The 20,529-nt window shown below is 38.2% G+C and overlaps 1 protein-coding gene across 1 annotated transcript; it reads left to right on the top strand.

Moving 5' to 3' along the window:
• The first annotated feature begins 1,735 nt into the window (after positions 1-1,735).
• On the top strand, positions 1,736-12,976 carry LOC116659844. The gene is made up of 3 exons (XM_032467887.1): positions 1,736-1,804; positions 11,705-12,148; positions 12,690-12,976. Exons 1-3 carry the CDS (start codon positions 1,736-1,738, stop codon positions 12,945-12,947), a joined length of 771 nt encoding a protein of 256 aa, XP_032323778.1. The 3' UTR covers positions 12,948-12,976.
• Positions 12,977-20,529: the final 7,553 nt, after the last annotated feature.

Genomic DNA, 20,529 nt, shown 5'->3' with positions numbered 1-20,529 from the left:
AAAAAGGAAATAACCTGACAAACTATCTCCATAAAAATATACGCAAGTGAATCAGATGTTGTGGCCTAAACTAGTGAAGTTGAAGATATATATCCCTTTACCTCAGAAATTCTAGGAGAGAAACTTAAGCACATGTGCAGAAAGAGATATGGGGGAGAATGTTGTTTGAAACTTTGTCTATAATAGAAAAACTCAAAAGAGCATAAATACCCACTAACAGGAAAATGGATAAATAAATCATGAATATTCACATAATGGAACAGTAGTTAAAATGGGTTAGCCTTACATGTATCAGCATGGATTAATCTCAAGCACATAATGTTGTATGAAAAAAAAAGCAAGTTGCAGAATGACAAGTACATGCCATTCATGTAAAGTTTGGAGACATGATATGTAGTTTCTATAAATATAGTGAAAGTATAGAATGTTCTTGGAAATAATAAACACCAAATTTTGGATAGCAGTTACATTTGGGGAGAAAGAAGAAAGAAATTGGGAAGTGGCACACAGTGAGGGGAGACTCCAATTCTGCTTTTTTTTTAACTGAGCCTTTTTTTTTTTTTTTTTTTGGTAGGGGGAGGTAATTAGTTGTATTTATTATTTATTTATTCTTAGAGGAAGTACTGGGGATTGAACCCAGGACCTGATGCATGCTAAGCATTCGCTCTACCACTGAGCTATACCCTCCTCCCTCCAATTCTACTTATTTCTTAAAATCTGAAGCAAATATAGAAATTAAGACTTGACAAAACTGAGTGATGCATGTAGGGGTGTTTACTGTATTAGTCTCTATACTTTTTTTATGCTTGAAAATGTTTATAATAATTTTTTTTAAATATCTGATTTTAGAGCTGAAAGGGACTTAGGAACCATCTAATATTGGATATTTACTGAGGAGATACAGAGATACACTGGTATACCAGAAAGACACGTTCTATACACCCTTTGAGTGTACATTCTACTGGAAAGAGCCCAAATTAAAAAATAAGCACATAAATATACAAAAACAGATATTAATAAGGACCACACAGAGGATTTTATGTCACTTGAGGATGAAGCAAATGAGGCGAAGAAAATTAAGTGATTTTCCCGCGGTGCAAACCAGTTCTAGGAACTTGCCTTCCCTCTTTGCCTTCCCACATACTTCTCTTTTCCCCTGGTCACTTACTAACTTAATATTACTCTAATTATTGGTGGTGTTGGGCATAAATTCATTGACAATGCCTCAGCTGTTTTGTAGCCTCTTCTAATTTATCACAAATTTACCAACCTTAGCTAAATAAGCCTTAAAATTATTGGAATATTTTGAACGTGACATTAAATTTACACAACTTTCTTTTTAGGCAGATCAGCATTATTTTCATGTCACCAGTGAAGAAAGAGATGAATAGTGGAGTAGTAGGGGGGTGAAATTAACTGCCTTAAGCTCCGTGGGAAATGAGCGACAGCTTCTGGATCAGAATTCGTAACTCTGACTAATCTAGTGCAAAATCTTGAGTGAATTTCTTTCTGATATTTCCTTTCAGGTTAATGTGCCTCACTTCCACACATTCCTGTAAAGCCAACACTACTCTTGAAAATTTTAAGAAGAAGGCCCACCATGCTAATATTTTTGTCAGCTCAAAAATTTGAGCTTTTTTTTCATCTTCAAAGTTGCAAATTTATTGATAAAAATGTTTCATGTAAGCTTTTGTGTCCCTCGAAATGTGCAAATCCTTCTCTCCAGATAGGTTCAATGAGTGTTCAGGAAAATAATTCCCCAGACGGCAACTATTCTATTCAGAGCTTCGAAGACAGATTTCAGGTGAGCTTTCATTCACTGTTGGCAAGTAGAGGGAGCGGAAGAACAGAATGATTATGGTGCCCTAATCTACCCTACATGGTGTTAAGACATCCATTCCACTTACAAAATTCCAGCATTTATAAAATTTCTATTAAGGTAGTTATCTTCATTTCTATTATTAAAATAATTATTTTAATGTTATGATAGCCAAAGGTGATTGTTTCAGCTTCTTCTTTCTGTATTCATTAAAAAAAAAACAAACCTGTCCCTTATAGAAGTTAAGTCTTTATGCAGAAAATTATTCTGAGCAGAATTTAAATATTCTACATCAGAAGGTAGTATGGTCTTACACTGTTGCTTCCCAAGAGGCTATCAGCAGACTTTACCCCTGTCACTACATACTTCCCTACAAAGCTGATTATAGGTTTGTGTTGTAAGTGCTCAATATTGACTGGTACAGGAACACTCCAGAATTACTTATTATCTTAATTTTCCAATGAATTCTTTCTTCCCTTGGCTGATGTGTGAAGCTAGGCTTCTAAGGACTTCTTCAGTGTCCTTATTAAGAACATCTGTAAAGAACATCAGAATGAAGTGTTGAATTTCACCCATTTGGATTTCATTAAAGTGTCTATAGTTGTCAAGCATTTAGAAAGTCAAGACACTAAGAGTTTGGGGTTTGACCCAAAGGAAATTGGTCCTCATTTTAAGGCTAAACAGGAGGGATAACTGAGCCAAAGTTTTTTAGGGAGATTAAAAAAAAAAATCATTCCTTTCAGATACATGCCCTTAAAGAATGAAAGCTTAAACAATCATACTTTCTAATGGTAAGTTTTCCATCTTGTCAAAGCAAAGTGTGGGTTTATTGCCGAGGTTCTTAACCCAGAGTTCATGGACTTCTAGTGGGTCCACAGGCAGACCTCAGAGAGTCCATAAACTGTGAAATTGTAAGCAAAATTTCGTGTGCAAATACACATACATACTTTTTTTTTCCTGCGAAAAGGAAGCTGTAGCTTTCGTCAGATTTTCAGCGACATCTGTGATTCAAAAATGTTTTAAAATGTTGGTTTATTTTCTTACATATTTAGGTATCTTAAAATTGTCAAAGTATCTGAATGTGCAAAGTTTAAAAAGTTTCTCTTTTTACTAAGAGTACATAATGTACATTAATGTATATAACTTTTAAAATGTTAAAAGGGTAAACTAATTTTTAAATTAATAAATGACCAGGATTTTGGTAATTTTTGAAATCTCGATTATGACTATATTTACCAACGTATATACTCCGATCCAGCCAGGTTTAACAAAAGTAACCTGACTGATTATTTGGAATAAATAACATAAAAAGTGTAATTTGGTTGAAAAGTGAAAATACGTTATATTGGTAGTACAAAGGGATAAAAAACAAAGGATCTTGAAATGTTCCCCATTACATTAGTAAGAACAATAATATTTATTTGGTTAATTAATTAATTATGCTTTAGAGTAAAGTGGCATGAATTAATTTATAATGTGACTCAAATCCACTTTGAGTAAAAACAGCAATTTCATTTCATAAACAGCACTAAGTACAACAAATTCTGATGTGAAAAATCTACTGGCTATTTTTAAGTTTTGGAACATTTGAAATGAATACAAAATAATCTGATCATCATTACATTAATTCTAGTTACATTTATGTTTGGAACAATTGGTAAAATTTAAGAGGCCATATTTTAAGTTCAAATACAAGACATTATTCCTTCTCTGCATGTGATTTTTAAAAAGCATTGTTTTAACTGGATCCTATAATTACATTTAGCTTTAAAAAGTGATTATTTAGGATACATTGAACTAACAACATTTTTTCAATGTGGTTTTCCTGGTGAATCATCTATTTTTAGGCTGGACTGAATACACAGAGTGCAGAAACATAGCATGAAACTTTGATTCACAGGCTATCTGCCACTTGTCTCTGTTTTGTATTGCAAAAATGTATATGTTATTTTTCTCCCTTGGGTTAAACTTCATATATCAGTCTATTTTGATTGATCTTTGTTCCTTGTGCAGCAAGGCTTCTTTGGTCACCTTCTTGAATTACCGATCCTCTCAGATAGTTCTTTAGCTTATTATATGTGAAGCTGGCTTATTTCCAAATTAACTTGGCTAGTCTCTTAATCTTTCCCATCCTCTCTCAAAAGCCCTGATCAGTCCTCTTGATATTCAACAAACCAAACTTAGTTTCCTGGCTTCATAATCCCCTCCCTGCCTTGCACTCTCTGGATATATATGCTGTATATCATCAACCTTTCTTTTCTTAAATTTTTTCAAATGCTTTTATTCTCTCCTCAAACTTTGTCTTTCTAACTTTGCCTCAAAATATTTTCTTCTTTTTAATCTGTCTTAAAAACATACTTAACATTAAATATTAGTGAAACATGGACTCTTGAAGAGTTGCTTAATTGTTTTAAAATTAAAGCTTTTTCTGTTCTTTGGCATCAAGTTTATTTCTTACTGTTTAAATAAGGTTAAGAATCAGTAAAGGTTATAGTATATGAATTATATCTCAATAAAGCTAGTATTTAAACAGTGAAACAGAGAAACAGTGAGGCAAAGAAAAAACCCAATAAAGTAAAGGAGTTCACATGAAAGTGTTTTGAAAGATATAAATTGCCATATGGACCCTGGATATTTATCATAGTTTACTTACTATTACATGCACTGTTTAGCTTTACAAAGTCTCTGAAGCCTTCCTATAAACTAATAATTTAAACTCCTCTGCTAATTTACTGTCCTAGAACTATTTATCAAAATACAAGGTATGTGAAAGCTTCTAGCACAATTGTTGGCATATAGTAAGTGTCCAATAAATGGTAAAAAACAAAACAGTTGAAGTACAATTAATAGAGTCAAATAATATATATTAGTATATGATTTAGACACTAGAAGAATTTAACCTATGCCTAAATAGTCAGAGGCCAATTTAAAGTTATATAAAAAATTTATTCTTTGATATTAGAAATAATATATGCTGTTACACAAGAAACAGGGTTGGAAAACATTAGAGTAAGAATTCATTTTTCAGACACTAAAAATAGATTTACCATAGGATCCAGCAATCCCACTCCTGGGCATATCATATATCCAGAGGGAACCCTAATTCAAAAAAATACATGAACACCAATGTTCATAGCAGCACTATTTACAATATCCAAGACACGGAAACAACCTAAATGTCCATTGACAGATGACTGGATAAAGAAGCTGTGGTATATTTATACAATGGAATACTATTCAGCCATAAAAAAGAATAAAATAATGCCATTTGCAGCAACAATGGATGGACCTGGAGATTGTCATTCTAAGTGAAGTAACCAGAAAGAGGAAGAAAAATATCATATGATATCACTCATATGTGGAATCTAAAAAAAAAGATAAACTTATTTACAAAACAGAAACAAACTCACAGACATAGAAAACAAACTTATGGTTACCAGTGGGGACAGGAGTGGGAAGGAATAAACTGAGAGTTCGAGATCTGCAGATACTAACTAATATACATAAAATAGAAAAACAACAAGTTTATATTGTATAGCACAGGGAACTATATTCAATATCTATAATGAAAAAGAATATGAAAATGAATATATGTATGTTCATGTATGACTGAAGCATTATGCTGTACACCAGAAATTGACACAACATTGTAAACTGACTATACTTCAATAAGAATATATATGCAAAAAACAGAAAAAAAGAATTCATTTTTCAGGCCTTTCTTAGAAGATAGTTATTAAACATCAGTTGAAAATTGGTTGTGCAGAGTAATATGATTCTCAATTAGCTTTCTTCTCATTACAGTGACTAAAAGGGACTTATTCCAACATGATTCCTCCTTTTGAAAACAGAAAGCTACTTTTTAAATTTTTAAACTAAAATATGCAAAAGTGAATATGCAGTTCAAGATGTTTTAGTTGCTCTGTAGGTGTTTTGTTTTCCAACCCCAGCTCTCTCTTAGGTTCTCAGTACCAATGAAGAAAGAAACATTTCTTATCAAAGAAGTTAAGGGCCAGAAGTTAAGGGCACCAATTTGCTAGTCAGGACAGCTAACATATTTTCAAAGCTATGGTCTTCATTATGCTTCAAAAATAGAAATGTCTTTGGATTGGAAGGAACTTTAGAAATGTCTCTGTCCATTCCTCACGTAGTATTACTAATGGGAAGAGCACGCACAATTTTTCAAAGCCACAGGGTTCATTGTTAGATAATTCTGAATGTTAGAGAAGTCTTATGCTCAAGTCAAAAATCTACCTCCTTGCACCTTCCAAAGATTGGTCTCAGTCTGTCCTCTACTTTCTCTAAGCTGTAAACTTAGGGGAGAGGGAGGAGAATTCCTCTAATATAAACAGATGCGATATTTGAGTTGCACTTTGTAAAAAGTTTAGAATTGTTAGGGAATGGTGTCACCACACCATCAGGTCCTCAGAAAAAATACGTTGCTTATTCTTCTTTACGTAGCTTCTGGACTAGGAAGTTTTCATCTCTGTCATCCAAATATGTCAATGAATTTAGCAAATTTTCAGTCTCCCTGGAAGATCTGTCAACAAGTACCTTCTAATGGGAGGAGGGAGAAGGAATTAGAAGCTTGGTTGTTTTATTTCCTCCTCTGGTGGTATGGTAGGAAGGAAGATTAACTGGTTAGAGCTGAAGCCTTACTGGGTATGAATCATTTAAATCCCTGGCCCAGATTAACTGAATGATCCTAGCACTGAGCACACAGTTCGTCAAGAGTACTTGTATCACACTGACTTGCCTGACAGCTAATCTGTTTGCACCTCCTACATATTTAATGAGGAGATTCCATTGTCCTCCTCTTGCAAGTTCTAACTTGCTATATTCCTATCTTGATTTAAAAGGGCCCGAATTGCTTGATAATGTCTCAAGCTGCTAAAGGCCACAGCTTCTTCATTTAAACACACACACACACACACAAAGAGTAATTATTACAGATCAGGCAGCAGGACTCAGAGTCTACACCTGGCTGGCCCAGGTTTGTCTCTTCTTCATGTATTAATCCATCCAAATAATAACTTCAAAAATAGTAAGAAAAAATGAGTCACTCTGGTACCAAGCCTGAGATAATGTATATCAGATTTGATCCCATGCTCTGAGGTTTGGGAAAATGAATTATTATAAACTGGGTGTCATCCTCAGCTCTTCCCTGGAAACACTTTTCTTAAATGTTGCTTTTGATCATATTTTTAAGATGTGATTAAGGATTCCTTTCCCCTAGTCATGTTTTCTCTCTTGAGCTAAAACCTTATGGAAACAATCCAATGGAATTATACAGCTATGGTTCCACTCACAAGAGCTCTTGGTAATGATTAAGTTTGCCTGGACAAAAGAATATGGAATAGGTGTTTGCCTAGTGGGTGTGTCAATGGTGTGTGTGGGGGGGTCTTTTTTTATTTTTCTACAACCTGATGTCCTACGAAGATCCCTAAGACATATCTGCAACCAAGAAATTACTCTGATTGAATTTATATTTTTTTCCCAATATTTCTCATTCACTTGATAGCCATTCAACAAATATTTAAGTATTTCTGTGTGTCAGGCACTGTATTAATCTAGTATGAGAGACAAATACAGAAAAGAAAAAGCATGAATAAATAAATATTATGATCCAAGTCTATGTCGGTGTCTATGGCAACATGCAGAAGATTCCCCAGTTAGTGAGGGAGGAAGGGGGGGGATAAGGGATACTCACTGGAGGAGGTGAATGTGATTTCATTGAAGAGGGGGCATTTAAAGGGAAGTATGCTATTCCAGTAATCAAATAGTAATGGCAAATAATAGTTTCTTTTAAAGCACAATCCATGACATAAGCATCTCTTTAGACTCTGTGGGACAAAAAGAATTTTGTAGTCAAGTACATCGGAAAGTCACAATGCACATTAACAGTTAATGTCACTAAGAAGCCCTGAGTAACAAAGTATAACCCAGCGTTTCCCATACTGCACTGACAACAACTCTCTTCTTTTTTTGTTGGGGGGAGACCTGTTCCAACCTGATAGATGCTGTTAAAATTCTTAACCTGAAGAGGATAATTTCAGATGAAAAACATCCACTGTGAATGAAACACATTTCGGCTTTTCTATGTTTCACCGGTAACTATTGCCATAAAAATGGTTCACAGAGATGGGCAAATTGGGCCACAACTTGGAATCTCTTGCTTACTGAGGCTCTGTGCCTAGCCCTCAAAAAAATCTGCATAGAATCCCTACCTTAGAGGTAAATCAACTGGAGCCGTAGGGCAGAATATGTCTCTACATTCCTTGAAACAAGTGTGAAGAAACAAATAAAAGAACTGCCATTATGAATTGTACTAAAACCATGATCAAAAGTCTCTATACTTTGAAATATCTAATCATATTACAGGATTAAAAACACATGAGTGAACACTAACCAATAATGTATTCATTTCTATATCTACTTACATCTTCTATTTCTGAAAACTTATATATATGGTTCTTTCTCAATTATAGTGAAAAAATCTTTTTCTGACTTTCAATCTGGTTGGTCCCTCTGGCTTATATGTCTTGTTGTTATACTTGGATTATAGTCAGTTTCTGGCTTTATTCAAACTCACTTTTCAGAGTGACATTTGAGTAGAAGAAGGGGTATGAAATATGAACATTGGGCTTATTTTGTCATGTTCTAATAAGTCTCTACTGTTGAGGCCATGGTGTAAGGCATACTCCTAGAGACAGATGTGATCCTCTCTGAAGAAATTGGGCATCCCTGTATCAGTCATCTGGGGTGGGGGTGGGGGTTCCTCAGACAGGTATCAATATCTTGGAAGGTGGGTCTTGGACTTAAGTGAGAGCTCCTGACTTCCTGTGGGATCACATTCTTTCTGGACTTTTAGGTACACTGACTATTTGGTGACGCTCCCTGGTGGTATGGAAAGATGGCGTCTCTTCTTCTTCAACCTGGGCAGGAAGGCAGTAGCCCTGTTAGGGGATCCTGACACGAAGTGATACGCTTTCAGATTATCAAGCTTTATGTTGCTCTCTGTGTTCTTTCCCGTCTAGCTATGCCCAAATCTTTAGTAAAGCCTTATAATAGTTTAGCCTGGCTCAGGTCTCAGTTGTACACTAAGGACCTTAGGTAAGAATTTGGAGTCCATTTTTGGGCTAAGGAGCTAAAGAAGAGACAGTAATGTGTTAACATAGTTATATGGGGTTATGGTTATTAATAAGGATAGTAACTATCTAGTATCAAGTACCTACTCCATGCCAGGCTTTTTTACATACACTATTTTGTCTAGTCTTCACAACAATCCTCAGAGGTAGGTTCTGTTTGTGTCCTATTTTGTGAATGAGGAAATCGAGACTCAGAGCATTTACACATTTGCAAACATCCCAGGAGGTGGGGTTTCAGTCTAAGTTTCATCTGACTCCAGAGGCTGAACATACGCTGGTCAAATTATTTAACTTTTTAGAACTTAAGTTTTTTTGTTCGAAAACATCTACCTTCTAGGACTGCCATAAGAATTCAGTGAAATAATATGCATAAAGATCCCAGGCCATTGCCTAGAAGATAACAGGTATTCCCCAAATGGTGCTTATTGTTATGTTTTCCTTCTGACGTTTGGACATTCCTTCTTAATACCATTCAAGGCTTCCTCTTCCTCTGACAGTCGGCTAAATTGGTGTTCCCTAAATTAATTTCTTTAACTAAGTACTCTCCTTGAGCGACTTCAACAAACCCAGGGCTTCAGCTACTATTTTTATGCTGGTGACTTTGAAGTCTTTACCTTCAGCCCAGATCACTGCAGGATTCCAGACCCAGATATCCATTCATCTGATATCTCCACTTAGATGTCTCATAGACATATCAAATTCAACATGTCCCAAGCTGAACACATCATCTTTCAGTTTCAATCCTGGTTTCTCTCTCAGTGTGGTGTCATCAAATCTCCAGATATCTAACCTACAAGCCTGGAAATCTTTCTCTACTCCTCATTCTCACTCATCCCTCAATTAGTCATCAGGTTCTCTCAAGACCCTTTTGATTATCTCTTGTATCAGTCCCTCCCTCCCTGTCCTCCCTCAATTTCATTTCTACAGCCACAATCACTGCCTGAATTCAGACTCTCATCACTTCCATCAGGCATTGCTGCAATAGTCTCCTAACTGGTTTTTCTACAATCTACCCAACCTCCTACGTGTCCTCAATATTCCCGACAAAATAATCCTTCTAAAAAGCAAATGGTATCATTTATTTCCCACTTAAAATCTTTCAAGAGCTTCTCATAGCTTTCAGGACAAAGTGCAAATTCAATACACAAAACCCTTTAAGATATAGCCTCTTCCTGCTTCTTTAGCTGTATTTCCCACTATTCCTTCATTTTTCATCTTTACCATTTATATCTGCTTTAAAGAATTACTTGAACTTCTCTAAATGAAGCTATTTCTAGCCTTGGGCCTTCAGGCATGTTCTCTGGATGCCCACCTATGCCCCTCTCCCCCACCAACACCCCCTTGCCAAACTGCCCCCTTTCAACTCTTTCCTTAAAGCTCAGCTTAAGAGACACTTCTCTGGAGAGCTTTTCCTTGATCTTGACAATGGTGTTTCTTCTTAATGCCCCCGCGACACCCATGCATTGCTATGTAACAGCATTTTTCATACCACTCATCTCTTTCACTAGTTTGTAAATTGGACCCCAAAGTTTTATCAATATAGGGTCGCCAGCACTTAACCCCTTGTGCCGAGCTCATAACAGATGCAGGCTGTTGGTTTATGAAGGAGTGACTTCAGAAGGAGTTTTCAACCCTTGGCTAAATGGTGTCTACACCTAAGAAGCTAAAGAAAGGCGGGGCTTTGAATTAAGACACCATGTGCTGGAGATTCCTTAAACCTCATTTCTTTCGTCCCCACCCAGTTCTTTCTTCTCAGTTTTACTTATGGCCAGGTTCTACCACTCACCCTAGGAACATTAAGACTCAACAGCCTTTAGACATACAGTATGGAACAAGCAATTAAGATGCAGAGTACTCCATCTGACAGCCTAGGGAGATGAGATAGTATGATTGGGATCTACCAAGCCAATATACACCCTGCCCTGTACAAACCTGAGCCTCAGTGCTCCTTGGTACACCTGAACCAGAGGCTGAGCCTCACGGGGCTAGGTTCCCCTTTATTTTCACTAAAGAAATTGGATACTTCTAAAATGATTGTTATTACTTTCATTGATCTCTTTACTTTCTTTTTCTTTCTCCATATTTTCAGACTTCTCTGAATGTTTTCTCCTTTTTAATTTGAAGCTGTTTCTCACATCTCCTCTGAATGTAATAGAGAGAAGAAGGGTTAAAAAGAAGAAAAGAAAACCAACTAATTCAAATGGTTCTCGAATTTTTAAAACAGCCTCCTTATGGAGGAGAGTCTCTGAGTTGGAAAAAGAGCATAGGAATCATATACCTTACCCAACAACTTTATCTAGTAAATGGTGAAATGAAAGGAAAGAGGGAGTTAATGACTGGCACAAAGACACAAACCCAGTTGAGACCAAGAGTAGTATTGTGGCCCTAAGTCCCCCAAATTCCAATCTTGGCAATCTCTTTTTCCTTGAAGACTTTGCTCTTGTGCTCATAGCTAATACATTTCTGTTTATGCAATAATATATAATATATAATATGTATACATACATACATACATACATGCATACATACATACTTACATACAAACACACTAACGGAGCAAAAAGAAGCCACGCGGTAGACGCTCAAAGCTCGGTGGTGGCTCTCTCTACCTTGCCTCTGGGAGAGCACGAAAGGTTGCCAAGGGGCTCCAGGCTCGAGGTTACCGGGAGCCTGGGGCCGGATACAGTCACTGTTCCCTTCGGGTCTTTCTCGAAAGAGTGAGATGACGCGTTGAGAGGCAGCAGCACCGTCTGCGGAACCTGGAAGCGCGTCCTTCTCGGGTGTCCGGTGCGAGACAACTTCCAGGAACTGGTCAGAAGGAAGAGTCTGCGGAGAGCTGGGCTGGCCTCACCTTTGGGCCCCAGCTCTCAGCTTCGGGACTCGGGCAGGGGCTGGAGCCGGGGTCTGGGGGCTTCTGCCGTCGGGGCGGAGGGACCCGCGGGCGTGCCCGGCTCGAGGGTGGGGCTTTTTACGAGCCTGGACTTGCGCCCCCGGGATCTCACTGCCCCGAGCGCCACAGACGAGAGGCAGCCCCGGCCCTGATGTGAGTCCCCAGAGCTTGGGCAGTGCCCACGTCAGAGATCAAAAGAACGGATGGTCTTGTGTTATAACCAAAGTAAAACTCTTCGGTTTCACTGATGGCCAACGAGGACCTTCTCCTTTATCAACGGCGGAAAACTGCGTAAGGAGATCCATTTCCTTTCCTTTTAAGAGGTTTTTCACTATTTATGCAGCGCCCCTGGTGTACCAGAAACTGTATTATGTGCTGTAGTGGAAAAGATGAAAATGGCCTCATATCCGGGGACAGTTTATTTACATATAAACTAAAAATCATTAGGTTATAAGGTAGTGAGGGCCAAATAGACCTAAGGCGGGTGTGTGTGTGGGGGGAGGGGAGGTGGGAAACGCAGGTGAGAGACGGATGAGAGAGCAGGTGGGGAAAGCAGGGGAAGAGGGAGAGGGTGGCAGAGTAGAAGGTTTCAGAGGGGAGAACTAGGGGAGGAGAGGGGAGAGGGTTTGGGGGGAGGATGGGAGAGGGAGGAAAGGGAGATGGGGAAAGGGAAAGGGGGAGAGGAGTGAGGGCGAGTTGGAAAACAGGGCCGGGTCGGGGAAGGACCAACCCGAGAGCCTTGATAGGCGGGGCGGGGTGGGGGCGGCTAGGTGGGGAGGGAGGGGCCCAGTTTGTGTCCAGGAGACCTCTCTTCTGTGCCTTCTTCCATTAGCAAAGTCTCTCAGGCCTCCAAACTCGCTCCCGGGAAACCTCCCTGCCTCGCCAAGCGCCATCTGGCTCCGTGACCACCGCTCACACCGCGGCCTCTGAGGCCAGAGATGCGCGCGCCTCCCACTCGCCAGCCCACGCCGAATGCGGGGCCCGACGGCCTCGGTCTGAACCAACCAGTCACCCTCCTCGACGGCCCTTCTCCCCGCGCGCAGGCCCGAAGCCAGGTGGGCGCGAGCCGAGAGAGGCCCCGCGCGTCTAGGAGCGCTGGTGCCCGCGTCTCTTGCGCCCTGACAGCCGGGCCGGGAGGGAACTCCTGTGGCGACCCAGGCGCCGGCCCAGATCTGGGAGAAACGCTTAAACCAGGGGACGTGCCCCCCAGGAGACAGGCCCACTCGCGATTCTCCTCAGTTAACGCTTATTTGAGCTACTTCTGTGCGTTTACGCGTTGATACGCGCACTGAGGGAGTCAAAGCGGACGCGCCCCGCAGGGCCGGGGATGAGGGGGCGGGAAAGTCGAAGAGCTAAGGCTCGGGCAGGAATAGAGACTGCTCGCGGCAGCGAGGGCTCGCGCACCACGAGGGAGCAAGCGGCGGTCGGGAGCTGTGGGCGCAGAAGGGAGGCCGGCGCGCGACCCAAGCAGGGTAGGAGCGCGGGGCCGGCCGCGGACGGCCAGCACGAGCCGACGGACCGCCGAGCTTCCCGGGTGAGGCGTCTGGCGCGGTCTGTCCTCCTGTAGGGGCGGCCTTGGGCGGGGGCCTGACGTGGGGGGCGCAGTGCAGGCCACGGGGAGGCCCCTGCCCTAGACGGAGCGGAGGCCTGACGGGGCCACTGGGGCGCAGACGGGTATTTAGGGCTTTGCTCCTCCCGGCCCTGGGCGTTTTCCCGTCTCTCGAGCGCATCAGTGTTCAGAGCGCGCCCGGCTGCCCCGCGGGAGGAGGGCGGCGGAGTCCCGGAGGCGGTCAGGGTCGGCGTCCTCCACTGACGCGGCGAGCCGCGGCCTTCAAGAACCGGCAGGAGGCGCTGTGCGGGAGAATTAGAAAAGAAAAAGATTTTCTGGGCGGCGTTTTCGCATCTTAGGACAGGCCTTATGTAGTTGGGTGACCCCATTCAGACATGCTCCTTCTTCGTCTTTTCCTCTCCTCTTTAAAATGTGCGTGCTTGCGTGTTGGGTTAGTCAGAAGGATGAAATGTTAGCGAGAGGTTGTAAGTAGAAAATCTGAAAATTTCAGATTCACTGAGGGTTTTAAAAAGATGTAAGGCAGACCTTCTAATTCTTGACTTTCTACAAAGTGCTGGCCTATCACTGCCGTTTGTTAAAGAGCCTAAAGATCTAACACTTTTATAAGACATACCCTTTCGTAGGGTTTGGCTCTAATTCTTTTCTTGAAATAAGGATTTATATAAAACTATTTCTGCTTATTCCTATCTATAAGATCACATATAAGTAACAGGAGCAAGGAGAGGTAATTCCAATATATAACTGAAATTCCAATAGAATTATAAAAATATCGTGTTTGTGACACCTTTATCAAACTATAAAAATCCTATTATTTGCGAATATGTAGCGGTCTGCGAATCATTAGTGAATCCAGGAACTGGAGCAGTTATGCAAAAATGAAATGTATTATTTAATTTATCATCATACTTAAGTTTAGGGCCAAATCATGCCAGTGAATAATATCCTAAAAACTCCAATCAAGATATCCCTGAACCCATCGTGCATAAGACCAGTCCAGACTCGTGAGTTCTGTATCAATGATGGGGCTATGAAGGGATTACATGTTGCTGCCTTAATCTGTGTGTATTCTCAGTCTCAAAGAGATCTGCCTGTTGGTAGAAACTGGCACTCCTGGACTTTGGTTTTCAAAGTGATTTTATGCCATTTTGGAAATTATTCAGCAGTGATTATAAATGCAAGATGACTAAAGTGCATGGACTATAAAGACACATTTTATTCTGTTAATGATTAGCCTAATTATGGGAGAACTAATTTCCAAACAAAGTTTCTATTTTAAAAAAACTATCATTTGTTTTATGGTAGTGTGATTTGAAAGTGAACCTGTTCTAGTTAATAACTATTTCAGGACCTCTGGATATTAAACTTAAAATCTGCCTGAGTTTTTGGGAAAAGGAAGAATTTATGGTTTAAACAGATGTTAATTGTACCTAGCTAGACAGTCTTTCACAGTTTTGCTTAAATACAATTCAACCTGATGTGACAGTGTAATTTTATTTCTTCTTTGAGTAGGTTAAACCCAAAGTAGGTATAAAGTAAACCTTAGTTAAATAGAATAGTTCTTTTTATTTGATTTGATTAGATAAGTAGGTAAGCAATTAAGTACGTAGTAAAATTACATGGGAAGTTAAATAGATAGTAATCACATTACCCTACTTTTGTGTAGCATTTTGTATCTTATAAAGTGCTTTAAGATACATTTATCTCATTTAATTATCAGAATAAGGCTATGAAGTAGATACCATTTTGTCAGTTCTATTACTGGGGTAACAGGCTCACAATGGTGACCTCAAGTTCATGTAGCTAGTTTGTGGCAGAGCTGGGAGTCAAACTCCAGATATGGGTAGACATTTCTTTTTTTAAATATATTTGCCTTTTAAATGGTACATTTTTAAACATGTGTGTTTAAACTGCCTAATCAAAGTTTCTTTCAAAGTACTCAATCTAGATTATTGAATGGCATATTTTACTTCAGTAAAGACAACATGGAGGTGTGAGTGATTAAAATGTGCCCAAAATTTTGCTTTGAACAGTTGGGTTAACCAACACTTAAATATCCTCTACGTTAAATAGGCATAATTCTGCAATATGCCTCCTGCTATTTTTGTTTTTGTTGGTTTTATATAAGTTAGAGTATTATTTTTGCTTATTATTTGGGATACATAGGTCACTGGCCTGCAAATTCCATAAGTGCAGAGAATATGTTTAGCCATCTTGTTAATAGATGTATCCTTAGTACCTTGCATATGTTTGGAATTTAGTGGGTAATAAATATATCATAAATAAGTGATGCTTATACTGTCCTTCACCTCATCTCTTTGGAAATTCTAACCCATCCTTCAAAACCTGTATCAGATCCTATATCCCATGTGAAGTTCTGGTCTTTCCCACCTATAAATTTGCAAGGTGCTTTGTGGGTCTCTCATTATTTACAGCATCTGTTTATTCCAATTGCTTTTATTTGTGGCATGTTTTTAATTTTGCCTCTTAGACTGTAAATTTCTTGTGGGTAGAGACACCTTACCTAGCATAATGTCTTGTACCATGTATTCCATTAGGTGAATAAAACCAAAACGGTTTTACATATACTACTCAATATGAACTTATATAACTTGATTATAAGTTTCATGGTAAAATTTATAAACAAATATAAATTTGTCCTAACAAAATAAGTTACATGCTCAGTATTGGCCATCTAATGATCATTTTCATTATTTCATTATCAGCATTTAGCATTATGTTTACTGTAACTTTTAACACTAACCATATATCTAGAACAAAAGTTACAGGGATTTTCAGTATAACTTTTTATGACCAACAGAATTCATTTTCCAAATTACATACTACTTCTTCTCCAGGCTAGAAAAAAGAGAGATGTAGGATATAAGAATACCAGTGTGTATATTTTTCAGAGATTGCAGACTGATTAACATTTAGTGCTATTACAGTAGTTGTTTTAAGACTAGAAAAAATTAACACTTTAATGTCAAGATTTAAATAAAACCTGAGTCATAAGGAACTATTTATTTTACCCCTAGAACACAGTTTGAGGCAAAATGAGCTTTTTAACTTCACTTATTCTGCTTAGAAATTGGAAATGATTTAGTCTCAGTGGGAGGATATGATTTGATCTCAGTGGAAAATTCTTGCTCTTCACTCAGTAATTTTACATAAACAGTACTACCAGAAGTGTACCAGGGATAGATACAGTTATTGACTGAAATTTATTCTGTACCATGGCAGAATGAGCACTACAAGCTGACTCTTCAGAATACCATTCTATAGGAAGTTTGTTGAGACATTTGATTCTTATATTTAATTCAATTAACTCTGCCATGTAACTGGAATAATCAGCAACCAGTCGTATCTTGATTTTCAAACTGCATGGAAAACATGGTGTTCCTAAGCCAAATAAATGGATTTTAAGCTGGGTAATGCAGAAGTAAAGTTGTGTTGTAGTTTTGAAGTGAGAGGTGGGTGTGTGGGAGGGAGTAAAGTGGTGTTTCTAGTCTAAGATTAAATATATAAAAGTACAAATTGTGAGTCCTTAAAAAGCAGTAATGTGATAAGTTTACAGTCAAAATAGCGCTGTTTTCTTAAAAAGGAAAAAAAAAAAACAATGCAGGTCAAAATTTAAAGTCACAATCCTAAAATATCTTTTTTAAAAAATTAATTTAACTAAATGAAAGCAACTTTTAAAAGTTATTTCCTTAAACTTTGGAGTGTAATATATTTTGGCCAGGTGACATGAAATAGAAAACAGATAAAGATGACTTACTGGGTAGTGAAACACCAGTCTGCTTAGCAGACAGCTTACTTTTTTTCCTTTTCATTTCCTCTGGACCAGCTGTTAATGTTTAACCTTCATTTACTACTTCAAGAGTCATATTTACACTTCTCCAGCAACACTTTATCCATATGTTCCTTGGCCTTATACATTACATAAGGCTCTTTTAGGGCAACTTCCTAATTTTCTCATTAAGAAAATGTCACACTCGCCCCAAATAACCCTATAGAAGATGTCAGATGATATCACCACTAAAATAACCCCATAGAAGATGTCATCTGATATCACTTACAGGTTTCCTTTCATTTTTGCCACCAACAGTCTTCACCAGGTTGTTCTTCGCATTTAGACAGCTAGGGTGTTTCCTTTATTCAACTGATAGAAAAAAAATCTGTAAATACTTCATAATTCACTTGATAACAGATAATGAATTCAGCTTCCTTAAGAGAATGATAATACAAAGATAGTTTTTCTTTGTCATAATCAGTTATCTTATCTGAACCAAGTGATCATTATTCGGTTCATAATTTCCTACTGGAATGTTACTGCTTTAAGACTGTGTAGAAAATGTGACAAGAAAGAACAGAATGGAGTTTCTCTCATCTGAGAGAATAACTTGCTTGTTCCTAGTTCTTCTTTATGTTCCAGAGATTGAAGGAATTGACAAGTGAGGCTGAGGAAGTGTTTTTAATGAACAAATCAATCTCATTATTTTGATTTCCTTGATCATTTAAGATAGTTATATATATTGGGGGAAAAGTAAGGTCAATGGATTTTCAGATTGCTTTCTCTAGGTCTGGTTATTGATAGTGGTTAATTCAGTGAAGTTGGAATTAAGATTCTTGTGTTTAAAACTTATTATAATGTAGTAATTATCTAATTGACCTTTAGCCATTCAATATCACCAGGCTCAAGGGTTTCATCTGTAAAAGAAATGTGATCATATTTATTACCTTTGAGGAATATTTAACAATTTGGTTTAAAAGATGCCAGATAAGTTCTATCATAAAAACAAATTTAATATGTTACAACCAATATTAGATCACTTGTATCTTTAGAGTTGCTTTAAGATTTACAAATAATGTATGATCTGAGTGATTACATCTCATTCCTGTTTGATTTGTTGTTGGCTTAAGAAGGTACTAAGTTTTACCAGAATCTGCCACTCCTTTCAAAGTAGGCCCAACTGAGCAAAATAAGTTGAATTCGGACTTCATTTTGTCAAAAGTAATGTCCTTTTGGCATAGAATCAGGCTGTCTCATCTAGGGCAGTTCTGTGTGGTGATACGGTGCTGATTCTCCACGTCCTGACACTTCTTCATTTTTAAGTCTGTAGAGTCATCCCTATGAGTGTCCATTTCTGGAATCAGTGTGACCGAAACTGCCTGAAAATTCATTTTTCTAAAGCAAAAGTTATAGTGATTTTCTATTTAATCTTTTGTGACAAATAGAATTCTCTTACCAAAGTACATGCTACTTCCTCTCCAGACTATAAATCATTATGCCAGCTTTGACAGTTGGGAGATATTGACAGCTCCTGTTAAAATAAATTACAATTTTCACATTTAAACTTACTACTTCTAATTCTGACATCCTTATTGCCTGAATTGGTAATTTTGGCACTAATCACAGACTTGCATTTTAATGTTTGTTTTATGCTTCATTCCCCTTGAGACTGAAATGCTCCTGAGGGCAAGTTCTATGTGTTGTGAGATTTTTTAATGCCTCACAACTATTGAGTATAGTTTTGGCATATGGTATGCACTTAGTGAAGAATTCCTCAAATAAACATGAACTGTTTTTATTGAGGGTTGTATAAGGCACTTTTCTAGAAATATGAAGAATTAAAAGACACAACCTCTGTCCTTGTGATATGTGCAGTCATATTAAGATCCACATAATTTGTTAGATCACAATCTTATGAGTAATTCTGAAATACCAGAAAACTTACTTTGTTATTTTTTTGTAATATGTTTGGCACTAAAATCTAACTCAAGATTAACTCATTTGGCAGAAAAGTCTGACTTGAACTGATATGAAGCTTTTTATAGTCTTCATTTATTTCACTTAAGAGAAATATTCATATGTTTAACTTCAGATATATTAATGATTTTAATTATGGCGGTGTTATGCCTTCCATGGTATATGTACTATATTACCTTCTGAAATCTGAAAATTTTTGACTTTCAAAATTTATTTGATCTCAAGAGTTTTGGGAATTATGGATCTGTATAACATACAAAAAGTTAAATGATAAAATATTTAAATAACAACTGATATAATAATAGGAGAAATATTTCAAACCAGTGCTTGGAAAGACACCTCAAACTTGGGGTCTCTGTCAGGTGACCCTCCCTGCAAGTGGGTGGGTATTCAGTCTTGGACCCTAGGGCCCAGAGGCAGATGACATAGGAGTATTTTCCTGACATATTCAGGCATGAGAAGAGCCAGAGGATCTGTACAAACCAAGTTCTTTAGAAAGCCTCAGGATCAGAGCCAGGGAAATGGAGTTCAGCCATCAAGGGCTAAGAGATAGCTTGAAAAAAGGAGCCAGAAAGGCACTGGAATAGGAGGAGGAATTAAGAGTAAGGTGAGTCCTGGACATTTGCAACAACCAGCGTGATAGATCTGCAACCTTATGCTGCATAAGTGGATGGCTTTGATTTATAGTATAGAGTTGGGATGGGCTGGTACAGACAATTGTTGTTTGGATCTGAAAGGGGCCTTTAAAGATAATTAACCTCTATACCCTCTCCCTAGTTCAATAATTATTCAAACATCTGGTTAGTGATTGAGCCACAACACAAACTCAGGTTTCTAATGTTCTTCCCACTACCATAGGGAGATAGTATTTCAGTCTATCTGAAATGTCATAAATGACTTTAGGATATAATATTTCTGTTGAATCATTACACTAGTTTGCCAAAATTTAATCCCCCAGCAATCTCTGAATGTATTTTTGTGTATATTTTTGCATTTTAAAGTACCTTGAGACCAAGGACTATCTTAATTTTTAAAAATCCTTAGATTACCTAGGAAGTATTTTGCACATAGTATAGAATGAAAAGAGAAAAGGTTGAAGTGGAGGCAGACTAAAAACAAGTGTGTGTTACAGTGGAAGGAATACCACTGAGAATTGTAAACCCTGAGTTCTAGTCTAGCTCTGCACAGATTATCTGCACTGATTATCTGGATAACCTAGTGCAAATCACTGAACCTCTCTGAGATCCATTCTCCCCCTTAAAAAAGGGTAGGACCAAGTGACCTTTAAACTTTCTTATTCTGTAATTTAGGTCTCTTGTCTGTATTTGCTAGGAC

This window comes from Camelus ferus, chromosome 25 (assembly GCF_009834535.1).
Source record: "Camelus ferus isolate YT-003-E chromosome 25, BCGSAC_Cfer_1.0, whole genome shotgun sequence".
Classification (NCBI taxonomy): Eukaryota; Metazoa; Chordata; class Mammalia; order Artiodactyla; family Camelidae; genus Camelus; species Camelus ferus.
The sequence above is the reverse complement of the archived record's forward strand: the minus strand, read 5'-3'. Positions and strand labels throughout refer to the sequence as shown.

Bases quoted from the DNA above. Each gene is read 5' to 3' on its own strand.
- LOC116659844 (XM_032467887.1), top strand. From the start codon at position 1,736: ATGAGTGTTCAGGAAAATAATTCCCCAGACGGCAACTATTCTATTCAG. The intron at 1,805-11,704 runs GTGAGCTTTCAT...ACGCGTTGAGAG, and splicing joins GCTTCGAAGACAGATTTCAG to GCAGCAGCACCGTCTGCGGA. The intron at 12,149-12,689 runs GTAAGGAGATCC...TTCTTCCATTAG, and splicing joins TATCAACGGCGGAAAACTGC to CAAAGTCTCTCAGGCCTCCA.